The sequence below is a fragment of the Alligator sinensis genome, unplaced genomic scaffold (assembly GCF_000455745.1).
Source record: "Alligator sinensis unplaced genomic scaffold, ASM45574v1 scaffold264_1, whole genome shotgun sequence".
Lineage (NCBI taxonomy): Eukaryota > Metazoa > Chordata > Crocodylia > Alligatoridae > Alligator > Alligator sinensis.
The window spans coordinates 4,681,197-4,694,472 of record NW_005841831.1 but is presented as its reverse complement, the minus strand read 5'-3'; the positions used below and the strand labels follow the sequence as shown (position 1 = coordinate 4,694,472).

Below are 13,276 nucleotides of genomic sequence, written 5' to 3'. Positions count from 1 at the left end.
GCGTACCGGTTGCTTTGTTTGTTGCTTAAAGACTGTGTTTTATTTGGGAGGACAGGCTGAGGAGTTCCTTGTGAAGGAAAAACCCACCTGAGGAAGCCAGCCAGGCTGAGGAGTTCCTTGTGAAGGAAAACCCACCTGAGGAAGCCAGTAGGCTAGACAACTGACTTACGGATGTTGGAGAATGAGGGAGGCTTTAGCCATCAGACACTAGAAACGGATTTTGGGGCTGTGCTAAAATGCCTGGAATGTGCCAGCAACAGTGAATGCTCTATCAGCTCCAGCTTCAGCAACAGTGGTCTCAGAAGAAGTTGCAGGAGGAGGATCATAATTTTATGCTCCAGTACATGTGGTTTTATACTCGTAACAGACATGGCAGGGTTGCTTACCTGACCAGAAGTGCACCACGATGAGGGTTGTCTCTGTGGAGATGCTGTACTGGGGCAAAGGAAATATGTCCTAACAGGGACCCTACACTCAGAGCAAAATGAAGCTGTCCCAGACTGTTTATGAACCCCACAGGCACCCAAGTGACAATCTCTGTACTACCAGTGCGCTTTTTGTGTACTATATATAGTATTATTTTGGTAGCAATTTGTAATTTGTATCTGCTTTAGTTGCATCTTATTCTGTATATAGTTGAATTGTATATAATGAAAATTTTGTAAATAATTATATTGGTGGTTGCAAAGGGTTTGTAAGTGTAAAAGGGGCCCTGCTAGGAGAGCTAAGTGAGGGTTATGCTACTGGGCATCCCAGGATTTCAACACTTGGACGTGGCACGCAGGTAGTGCTGTGTGCCAGGTTTACATACTAATGCTAGACATCTAAGATCAAAGGTGGGGGAACTGGAATGCTTAGCAGTAAATAATGATTTTGACAGAATAGGTAGGGCTGTGCAAAGCTTTGGGTGCTGATTCAGATTCGGCGATTCGGCCACCGAATCAAATCAGGGGACCAATTACAAGGTCCAAATTGATTTGAAGCTCTCTGTATCGATTCGGAAAAGATTTGGAGAGCTTTGGCGATTTGGGCAGTCCCCGCTGGCTGCAGCAGGGAGTTGGACCTGGATTCCATGCTGATAAGTAGGGGTGGGGGAAGGGAGGCTGGAGGAGGAGAGGGAAGGGACCATGGGGGAACCCCTGCCAGGCCCCATCCCCTGCCTGCTCCCCCAGCCCTGCCCCTGGCTGCTCCGCCTGCTTCAGCTCCCAGTTGTTTAAAAAAAAAGCCCCCACTCACTGGGTGCTGCTAGGTCAGCGGGGCGATCCCCGCTGTCCTCCACTGCCCCACACTGCAGGAGCAGCACCAGCTGAAGCAGCCATGGTGGGGCTGGGATCAAGGGGCTCGTGACAGCCCCCACATGCAGCACCAGCTGAAGCAGCCATGGTGGGGCAGGGGGCAGGTGACAGCCCCCACACGCAGCATGGGGCAGCGGGAAGCCCACTGAGCAGGAGCCGGTGAGTTGGGGCTTTTTTTTCTCAAAGAGCCAGGAGCTAGGGCCATGCAGGGCTGGGAGACCGGATGGGGCCTGTGTGATTCGCAGATCCAGCAGCAGCCAAATCTCCCAATCAGATTCGGACAATTCGATTCAAGACAGTGATTCGAATCACTGAATTGAATCACTGTCCCCCAAATTGGCCGAATCCAAATCTGAAGTTAATACTAGCCACTTTGCACAGGCCTAATAGGTATCTCTGGAACATGCTGGAATGAGGGGGGCGGGTGGGGCGGAAATCAATGGGATGTTGTAATATCAAGATATAAATTATACAGGAATGATGGAATAGGTCATACAGGAGTGGCATTCTACATCAAAGACTGCATCAAATTACATAGGCTAGATTTTTCAACTGATAAAAGAGGTGGCATAGACTCTTTGGATAGAAATTCTATGTTTCAGTAGGAAAAAAAAGTACATCTAGGGATACACTATTGACCCCTTGACCAGGATGACAGCAGCAATCTAGAAAGGGAGTTGAGAGGCTGTGAAAGCAGAAAACAGTAATAACGAGTGACTTCAACTATACAAAAATAGATTGGGTCAATCTAAAAATCAGGCCATTAGGCTGAGACCAAATTTCTTGACATTATAAAAGACTGTTTCCTGGAGCAGGACTACAAGAGGAAAAGCCATTCTTGACCTAGTCCCATAGGCAGCAGAAGGCCAGGGCTAATGGGGCTGAGCCTCCCCAAACTCAGGGCAGTGTGTAGGGCCTCAAGGAAGCCTGGCCATGGGCTCTGGGTGGATGCAGCAGGGGTGCGAAGGGGTGTGCATGTAGCAGTGAGGGAGGGAGTGGGGCTGGGTCCAGGGGGTGCTGCTCCTGCTGCTACACGCACCCCAGGAGGGCATGGAGGGTCTGTGCCCCCAGATCTGCATGCAGGGCAAGGGCAGGCTGTCGCTGTGGGCTGGGGCAGCGCCAGACTCTTTCCGGCGGGGGGCTGAGTCGGGCTGCACTCAGGGCAGGCAGCGGTGGCACTGGGAGGGAGGCTACAGTTGGGGGGGAATGCTGCAGCCACCCCAACATTTGCCGTAGTCCCCCCAAACCTCCCCTCCCAGTGCTGCTGCTACATGCCCCAAGGGCAGCATGGCCCAGCCCCCTGCCCCCTTGGGAACAGCCCGGCACAGTCCCGTAGCCTCAGCCCACAGTGGCAGCCCACCCTGCCCCGCACACAGATCCGGGGCACATGCTACTCCCTTCCCTTCTGGGGTGCCCCTCATGCCGGGCACCCCCCAGATGAGTCGCTTGCACTCAGCCCTAGTTTCATCTCCTGCCTCAGCTGGCTTCTATATGCCTTGTTAGTCTTGGGGCTGTGACCCTAGCCACTGCCCCTCTCAGGTGCTGGGTCCTTTGACCCCGGCCCTGTCTTTCTCACTGGGCTCCTGGCCCTGGTTCTCTCAGGCTACGCTGCAACTTGTGCTCTGCCCTGGCAGGCCCAAGTTTCACATACTATAATGGGACTCCTACCTCCCCTGTCAGTCCCCAACCCAGTCCACTGGTTTAACTATAACATAAAACTAAGCCGTAACACAGATTCTCACTGGGTCTGAACCGCAACCATCAGGTCCTCTGCTGACTCGCAATACTTTCCCCTACCCTGAGCCCGACTCCACTGCCAGCTAGCAGCAATCTACCTGCCTGTCCAGGGGAGCAGCAGTATATCTCAGAAGCTCCTCCCCCTCTGGAGCCCTTTCCTAAACCATCTCCAAGGCCAGACTGTCTGCCTGATTCAAGTCCTGGGTTTATATGCTTCCCCAAGCCTTGCTCCTTCGGTCAGGTGACTTCCCCAACCCCTTTCAGGGGTTTCTCATCAGGGCCTGACAGCTGGTCTCCATAGCAGCCTGCAACTTCTTTTCTAGCAACATCCTTGCGACCCAGGCTAGGCTCTGTCCTGTTGTCCTACCTGCAGATCAGCTAGCTCTGCTATGAGTGCTCCTAGCCTTTGGCTTCTAGCTCCCTGTTCACTTGCAGCCAGCTGGTTCTGTGTTGTGCCCAGTAGCAAAGTGGGGATAATGACATTAGCCTCCCTTGTCAAGCACTCTCAAGTAGCACCCTTGCAGGGATTATAGCTACACTAACACTAACCATCAAAAGAGACACAAGTATGACACAAGCCAGTGACCTAGACATGTGCTCAGCTCCACCATTCAGAGGCTGGGGGGTAATCTTGGAGCTCTGTTCTTACTAACTCAACTCATGCAGATCTCAATAGACACTGAACCGGACTTTTTGGCTTCAAATACATTATCAGAGTAGAGAGGCTCAGGCTCTTGTCTCAGCTGGCATAAGGCTAGAAGGGTCCTCATGGGGTGTTGAATGCAGCCCCCCACTATTGCAAGCAACATATCCCATAGCTGAAGCCAGGTCACCTACCATGAACCATTGAGATCTCCTGGTTTCTGCCCTTCAGGCTCATTTCAAAAGGGTTCAGAGAAATGCACTGGGAACTATCCAGCTCCATTACTAGGAGAAAATGACCTCTACCTTTGAGGCTCCCCTTTCCAAACACACCTTGGTCATGCTTCCACAGAAAGCTGTGTTCCTGATCAGCATCCCCAAGTGCATTGTGGATAGACTGCCTTCTAACACATAAAGGGCACTTGCCCACATGGCACTTCAAATTAAGCAGCACTGTCAAGGAATAGTGCTACTTAGCTTGCTCTATGCATTCATTATCATCACCAAATGACAGGGGAAATTACCCTCCTTCCTGCCCAACACACTGCCCATTTGTGGCTACTTTTGGAACTACTCTCGCTTTTGCAGCCAGCCTGTATAGGGGGATTTAGTTCACTGTCCTAGAGCCTGCTTTCACTGTTGTATACACTGTTCATAGCCCCAGTAGTGATTAACTTCATAAACAGCAGAGGAAAAAAAGAAAAAAAAATAGAAATCCATGGGCTGCAGCAAGGCAAATCGGAAAGTGTGGAGGCCTCATGTTGCCTCAGGTCTCTGCTCTTTAGTTTTCTGTCCACCTCCTGAGCTTTTAGCTCCAGCCCTTATTTCCCCTCATTCCCAGGTCCCTGCTGCTCCCTTTAGTGTTCCCATGTCTTTTGGTGGTGTACCAAGACAGGGCGATTTAGTAATTCTAGAGGGTCTACCTCCATAATGAACCAGCCCTCAGGGTTGCCAGCAGCATGTCAGAACCATGAACTACAGAGCAAGTCTCTGACTGAATTATTTCTTCTTCCCACTAATGTTGCAAAGATAAGAAAATCTTGAGTGTCCTTGGTGACAGCAAGTGACCAACAAACTTCTGCTCTCCCTTCCCCAGCAAAAGTCCCAGACAATCAGGTCCTTGAAGGAGGCACGTCAGCAGAGGCTTAAAGTTGAGAAATAATTGCACACTTGTATCGACTCCCACCCTGCCCTAGTTGTCTTATGGGCAAGAAAATGGCTTCTGGAATCTGGGAGCCTCGATTCAAGTCCTGTCTGGAGAGAAATGATTGATTTGATTGATATGACACCCTGCCCAATAAAGGCTCAGGGCAGGTTCCAATAAGAGACAAAAGTTACAGAAGCAAACAATTTTAAAAGAATGTACAGCAAAACAGTCTGCTTCCAAATCCCCCAATTTCAAAAGCAGTCCAGGCTGCTCCCACCCTACTCTGCTGCCTCTGGTCTAAAAGAACACCCTTCTACCCAATCCAACTTCACTTTATAACACACAATCACCTCCTCCATAAAAAGGAGTTGGTGCCTACAGGTAGATTGTAGAGCCACCCAGGGATGCTTGACTGTCTGTTTTGCTGCTCATAGGAGTAGTGAGGCTCAGGGATCTCACAAGGTACCCAGGCTAGAAGGCATGCTGTACTAGGGAGTCAAGGTTTGCCCTCTCAAATGGGGCAGAGGGCTGTTTCCATTGTTATTGTTATGCTATAGCCCACAGGATTATGCTTATGCCTTCCCTCATATTCCCTCCTATCCCTATTCATTCTCACAACCCTGCTTCACACTCAGGCAAGTCCCCACACAAACCAAACACACGCAGAGGATAAGGAATCTGTAGAAACCAGCATGTTAAAAGGACATGGGGTTTGGGGAAGAGAGACTGGGGCCTGATACCTGAAACAACACTAGTGACTGATCTTTGACCTTGGTGTTCAGTCCCTTTATTGCAAATTAATAAATAAACATTTTTTCCTAGTGATTGCACCACTTCTAGTTAGACTAGGCAGGGTGAATTACATCCTCACCTCCATGTGGGGCAGCAGTGACACTTGGGGTCCACTTAGAGGCCAGCAAAGGCTGTGTTTTAATCCCTATATGGAGCAGCAGTAACATCCAGTGGTTTGGGTACTGCAAAGGGCTGCTCGCTTAGCCAGGAGCAGCAGTGACAGCCAGTGGCTGGTCCTGGTAAGACACTTAGATTTGATTTTGTTCATTCAGCAAAGATGGAGAGTATATGCATACATACAAAGAAAATTAGGCAATGACTGCAAAAATGAAGTTGTCAGTATCTATAAACTTAATAAAAAGGATACAATATCTACATATTCTATATTGGTCCCAAATATTCAGGAGGAAACCCTAATCCTAACACTTAACTCCTAACCCCTTTATTGCAACCCTAACCTCTACTCCACCCCCACTCCCCTCAACCCCAACAACCACATCCATGCCCACCCACCAATTCCAACCCATCCCCTAACCCCTAATCCCAACACCCTTGGTCCTTTGTCTAGCCTCAGGCTGCCCTTTTATCTCCCCCAGTCATTGATCCTTCCCACCCCCTCACCACTCATTCTCTGCACCCAGAATATACGCAGCAGAGTTTCCCCCATCTTAAAAGGCCAGTCCAGTGTTTAACTGGGCACAATGGAATCAGATCTCCAGGCCCCATCTAGGCACCCAATTCCCACAAGGTTCTTATCACCCAAGCACCTACACATTTCTCCCAGCTCCTTCCAAGCACTGGCACATCTCCTAGTGGGCGCCCTAGCAGGTTTCTCATGTGGGATCTGTACAAAGAGAATCCTGATCTCGGGGTCAGTCAGCACGTGCATATCCTGATCTCAGCTGCATAGGGATCATGGGGATGTGAGAACACACTGTACCCTGAGTTAAGTCCAACAACACATGATTTTTTTTTTTAAAGGGAGAGAGCCCAAGGAGACTACACTGTGGAGTCCTCCTTTGAAGGCATTCTTACTGAGGCTGGTAAGACCTTCAATAGTAATAGACAACTGAGTTGTGGCACTGAGACCAAGAGCTAACATCTCAGAAGGGGTGCTCTCTGTACCAGCAGCTAGAGATCCCAGAAGCACTTACAAAGCAACAGCAGACAACAACCCAGAGTGGTGAGCAGCACAAGTGACAACCCCATGCAGCACTCCTCAAAGCAAGCAGCAGAGCAGTGATTTCAAAAGGCTACATCTTAGCATTGCTCCACAGGTTGGCAGCAGTGGTCCCAAAAGCAGAACTCCCCTGTGTGATGCAGTGACAGCCGTGGTGGCCACAGGGCAGCTAACCTAGCGGCGATCCTCTGAGTCAGGAGGCAAGTGCAGTGGTGCTCTCAAGAACAGCAGCAGTGTTGGCAAACCTGAGGTTGCGATCCCCAAAGCTGTGATAGTGGTGACGGCAGCAAGTGACATGACCTCCACACTGATCCAGACCGTGGAGCAATGGGGTGGCATGACCACTGAGCGGTGGAGCAGCAGTTATGCCAAGCAGCAATCCCAGGAGGCAAGAGGTGGCAGGCAATGATAAAGTCTTCCCTAATTACTTGGGACAAGCTTTCAAATACACGGCATTCTTTTTCGGGTCTGGGAGAAAAGCTCAACCATGCAGCTGGTCCAATAGAAGATACCACCCACAAAAATACTTGCCCCTCACATAATTTCTTGACCATTATGGTTACATCATCACTTTAACACCACCATAACATGGAAGATATAGAAGTCTACTGCTCACATAGAAAATCCAAAACCTAAAGAAAAGAGAAGGCAGAGTGCATGACATTTTCTTAAGCTTGTACAAGAAACCTAACATCATTCCAAGGAGACTCATCTGCAACTTTTAGCCAACACTCACAACTCCATATATGCAGCACAACTGAGGTTCTCCTGCACAGAAAAACTGAGAAAACATTTTATTCATCTAACCTACTCTAAAAGGGATAAACTTAAAACAGGATATGTTAGCAAAGGCCTGGCACAATCATAATGATTGCAAACCTTTTTACTGATTCTAAAGCTACATGCAGGGAGCTACATTTACATTTCAAAGCGGAACCTAAGAGGTGAGAGGCTGGAATACCTGAGAAGAGACAAAGACATTGAACATGTGAGTTATGAGAGGTATGTGATACATGGCAGATGTAAAAAGCATACTATTATCAAGGCACTAAACGGAGAGGAGGTGGCACGGATCACCTATAAGAGAACCCAGGTAAAGATGAGGTCTGTGGGATCTCCTCCTCACCTGCCCAGATCTGCAGATTCCCAGAAAGACCTTCCAAAAACCTGGCTGCAATTAGACGTTCTTCCCTCAGGATTACATAATATCTATGCAAGGCTTTCTGTTGTCTTTTTGGCTTATGTTACATTTGAAGTTAGGCTAAATTGTATGTTGTTACTGTGTCTTATTGGGCTGTGTCTTAGCTTAGGCAGAGTTTTTCTGTTGTTTGTTGCATGCTTGAAATTGCAAATCGCTGTGCTCAGACTCTCTTCAGAGAACAAACTATTGCTGTCTAAGCATTTTAGGATTTCTTATGAAGTCTAATATTAAAGTCTGGTAACAATACTTACTTATGCTACTTAAGACAGATCAACCTAGAGACATAAATGATTACTATACAGCAGACCCAAACATACCACCAAAAATACCTGATGACAGCCATCCAGCTTAAGAAGAAAAAAGGGGAATTGGCTACCACAACAGAAGTCCTCATAGGCAGCACACCAGCAATGCCGGGAAGAATCAAAACAGCATCACCTAGAACACCTACATCATTAACACCCTCCTCATCCCACTTGGAAGTATCTGTGCTCTTCAAAGGCCTTGAACTTCTGCCCAAAGGAACAACTTGACAAGATACTAATATTTGGAGAATTAGAAGAATTGTTCTGCAGACTTTGCCTGAAAATACTTCCACAACCAGGACAGAACCACCTCTGACAACTTTCTTGCCACAACAGATAAAAACAAACAACAACAACAAAATCACATTGGATTAAACACTTCCCAGCAGAGCGAATCACATGCTGGACTATTTCACTGACTGTTTCAGGAAGAAAGCTAACAGCAGATCCTGAAGAAAAGCCAGGATAGCGATAACCTCTCTCTCCCTCTCTCTCTCAGAAAGAAAGGTTATATAGTCCCTAAGATCCAACACTGAAATAGTAAATCAAACCATTGGACAAAGCTGTAACACCAGTTACTACGAAGAACTTCAGGAGGTTCTCCCACCAGTATTTACTCTGGAACTGGAGTGTATTATTAAACCCTTTCTGTACCAGTTTAAGGAAAAACTACTTCCACTTATCCCCCACTCTCCACCTCCACGAGCTTTCTATATACTCCTAAAAATCCACGAATAAGATGACTTTGGTAGACCATTATATGATCCAACCATGGTACCCTCACTGAAGAGTAGCAGAGTTCACAGAAACTATCCTAAAACCACTTGTCACCCAAAGAGCAACTTTTCTGCAAGACAACAGACTTCCTCAACAAAACTGAGATTATCATCTACCTTCCTGAGAAGGCCATACTTGCACCCATGGATGTCAGCACCCTGTACACTAATATTCCACACCATGAAGACACAGCTGCCTGCCTGAAATATCTACTAGAAAACAGACTACAGTTAGATCTGCAACTTCATGTCCATTTAATCCTCACACAGAGCAGCTTCATTTTCAACAATCAAACCTGCACTCTTAACCAGGTAAACATAAATGATTTTCATCACCTGAATCGAACAGTTGGACTCACTGATTTCCACTATAGGTTCAACAACTAGCACCCCTTGATCAAACTTGCACCAGAATATTTTTACATTAATAAATATCAACTTTCTAGATAATCACAATTCATATCTTGGATGGCACCCTACAAACCACCGTATGCAAAACCTTCCCAGACTACCATAATTATGTCCACAAAACCAGCAATTATCCCAAATACACCAGTGGCAATGGCTCTTATTCATGTTCATGTCCCCCTCCCCCACAAAGTGGGCACCTGAGTCTGTTCAGAGAACTACATCACCTTGAACCCTTTGGGGGGAGGGGGAAAGATGTATGGGCTGTGCACGCTACTATCTGAATGGCTCCATGCTCTTTGCAGTTGGCTCCTGGGATGGTGTTTGCTGGAGAGATTCTCACGCTCTGGCAGAACACAGTTACTGTGGGAAAGTTTTCTCCTTCTCTTACTTCAGCCTCAAGGCAGCCTTACCCCCACCTTCCCCTTAATCTATCTTGCAGTTAAATTAAATTGGGTAAGAAAGATCACCCACACTTTAATCTTATGGTTCCCACCTAAGATCCTTCCACAAGAAAGCCTGATAGAGCACGGCATTACCACACAGTAACAGACCACTGAGAGGAGGACTACTACACAGTGAAAAGGACCATAGCATTACTATGGACACAACTTGAAGACTAGTGGCTTGATCAGCCAAATGAAAGTGAATAAAATCTGTCTTGTTCCTCCTCTTCCTCAACCCTGCAGTAGTGGGACTTGAAGAAGGGTCCTTGGATGTTGAAATATGGATAACAGAGCTGGGAGAAACCAGAGCTCCTGAAGTGTATCCTTGAGCCCAGTCATCTCCTGTATCCCAGCTTCAGTTCATTAACCCCACTATTGGGTCCTCGATTGCTGAGAGAACATCCCTGTGCCCAGGGCCATGCAAACCCAGGGTCTGGTGAATGGGGAGGTGGGGGACATTTCAGGACATTTCTCCCACCCCCAGTTCAGGGTACAGGCTGTGGGGAAGAGGATGAGGCAAGAGCTGGCAGAAACTGGCCCCTGTCGAATGGCTAGGGTCTGGTCTGTGGGTTCGCTGGTGCTTGTTAAGAGCTGAGTGATCCCTGAAGCTCATCCCACATTTGGCACAGTGGCATGGCTTCTCTCCAGTGTGGATGCGCTGGTGCACACGGAGATAGGACGGGCTGCCAAAGTTCTTCCCACACTCAGCACAGCTGTATGGCTTCTCCCCAGTGTGAACGTACTGGTGGACACGGAGGTGGGACGGGCTGTTGAAGCTCTTCCCACATTCTACACAGTGATATGGCTTCTCCCCTGTGTGTATGCGCCCATGGAGCCGGAGGTGAGATGGATCATGGAAGCTCTTCCCACACTCGGCACACCGGTATGGCTTCTCTCCACTGTGGACGTGCAAGTGGGCTCGGAGGAAGGCTGGGCGGGTGAAACTTTTCCCACACTGGGCACAGCTATATGGCTTCTTCCCTGTGTGTGTGAGCACATGGACACGGAGGAGATCCGGGCGGGCAAAGCTCTTCCCACACTCTGGGCAGTGGTAGGGTTTCTCCCCTGTGTGCGTGCGCAGGTGGACTCGGAGATAGGATGGATCACTGAAACTCCTCCCACACACAGGGCAGAGGTGTGGCTTCTCCCCCGTGTGGAGGCGCCGGTGGACTCGCAGGTGGGATGGGTGGTTGAAGCTTTTCCCACACTCAGGGCAGCAGTAGGGCTTCTCTCCAGTGTGGACATACTGGTGCTGGGCTAGAGCAGAGCTCTGCCGGAAGCTTTTTCCACACTCAGGGCAATGATATGGCTTCTCCCCAGTGTGGACGCGCTGGTGTGTGGTGAGAGCAGAGCTCTGTGTGAAGCTCCTCCCACAGTTGCCACAACGGTACGGCTTCTCCCCGGTGTGGATACGCTGGTGTACTTGGAGGTGGGATGGGTTGTTGAAGCGCTTCCCGCAATCAGTACATGGGTACATCTTTTCCCCAGAGTGCATATGACAGTGCACTTGGAAGCAAGACAGCTGGATGAAGCTCTTCCCACAATGAAGGCAGAGGTGGGGGCCCTTCCCCGAGTGCATTCTCTGGTGTTTGATGAGACAGGATTTATAACGGAAGCTCTTCCCACACTCCGTGCAGGGGTGGACCATCTCCCTCTTGTGGGTCTCCCGGTGCACCCTCAGCTCCTGTTGGTCCCCAAAGCTCTCACCACACTCTCCACATATATACAACACTTCGCCTCTGCGAGTCCTGCTCTCATAGCTCCTGGAGTCTCTCTGTCTCTTGAATCCTTCCCTATATGTCAGACTCTTTTGGAGCTCAGCTGCTCTCTGTTCCCATGCCATAGGTAGCTGGTTCCTGGTTGAAACCACCTCCAGATTTGCAGGATCTTCCTCAGGAGGCCACTGGTCCGCTCTGCTCACCATCCCAGTATGTGCTGGATGGATAAAAGGAACCCAGAAATTAGTTCTTGTGCCACTGGCAAAAGGAAAGCACTGCTATTCTACCTGGCTCGGACATGCCCCAGAGCAGGGCCAGATCTTGGCACCTGGGTGCATATAAGAGGCCTAATTCCAAGTGGTCTCAAAGCTGGGGATGGAGGTCAGTGTGCTGTGCATTCCCTAACAAATTTCAGACTCAGATTCCCAATGGCTCTGTTCCAAATCCAAGTCTCATCTGGCCAGGGAGAACTCAGAGGTATAACAGCCAGGGTCTGTGCCCACCAGTCCCATGTCCATTTAGAGGGGGCAGTCCAGAGGTTGCAGCCAGCCTGGCCCCAGCCACCACCGAGCATTCCCTCTCCCAGCTCAAGGTCACTGTTGTATTATAGACCTATAAATTTTACCAGTGAGGCTGTTTGGGCTTCATCCCCAATATTTGTTCTCAAGCTCTCCGTCTCTAGGAGTCCTGAGAACAGCACCTGAGGACAAGATTAAAACAGCCTCATTGGCCAATTTCCAGGTCTGAAGTGTGTGTTGGCTAGTATGGGTATATGGGGCTGTCAAGCACTACTCGCACTGGGCCAGATCACAGCTCTGGTATAAGCAAGGCTTAAGGTCTGCTTGGAATAAAAGAAAAAAAAAAAAAAAGACCTGAAGTTTGTCAGACCTTGTGCCTCAAGGAAAAGTTCTGGGAGAGGAGAATTTGCAGTTGATGAACCAGGCCTGAAATGAGCTCTCCAACTCTCTTTTCTTTCTCTCGCTGTCTATTACTCTTTTCTGGAAGGAGCAGAGCTCTGCTTCCTACCTGATGGCAGAGAAGTTTCTGGTCTGGGGAATGAGCCCACAGGGCTTTCCTCTGGTGACAAGTCCTAGATGTCAGAGGAACCTGTACTAGGACAAAGGCTTTGGGGTTAACCTACACACAGACCCTAGGTCTCAGGGCCAGGGCTGCAGAAAGAGGGAGATACTGGTATACACAATGATAAGTTTATCTCTCTCAGAGTAGAGAGGATGTGAATCTCACCCTCACCTGAAAGCTCTATAATACAGCCCAAGGTACTGATTAAACACTGCTTTTATTCCACTCTCTATTATGAAGTGAATTTCCAGTTCCAACTAAGCAGGGGGAACTAACAACAGTGAGTAGGAGAGGTCCAGCTTTGCTATGGCACAGTCCCTGATAGGTCCCAAGACAACTTCTCACCATGAGAACTACCATAGAGCAATACAGGTCTCATCATGCCCTGCCAAAGAGTTTTATAGACTTATGGCCACTTTGGGCTGAGGTTTCAACTCTTACACTACTGAATAAGAATGGAAATTCTAGCCCATAGGACCCCAAGGAACCCTATCTGCATCTAAATGTAGCAAGTTCGGTGCATCAGGGCAGACATGACACCCCCTGCTG

General features: G+C 48.7%; 1 protein-coding gene across 1 annotated transcript in view; it reads right to left on the bottom strand.

The window, feature by feature from the left end:
• Positions 1-1,706: 1,706 nt before the first annotated feature.
• Positions 1,707-13,276, bottom strand: part of LOC102386961 (zinc finger protein 436-like) — a 22,177-nt gene continuing 10,607 nt past the window's right edge. Inside the window, exon 4 of the mRNA XM_006014810.3 lies at positions 1,707-11,864. Coding sequence (XP_006014872.1) covers positions 10,390-11,864 — 1,475 coding nt within the window. The 3' untranslated portion in view covers positions 1,707-10,389. The remainder of the gene's footprint in view (positions 11,865-13,276) is intronic.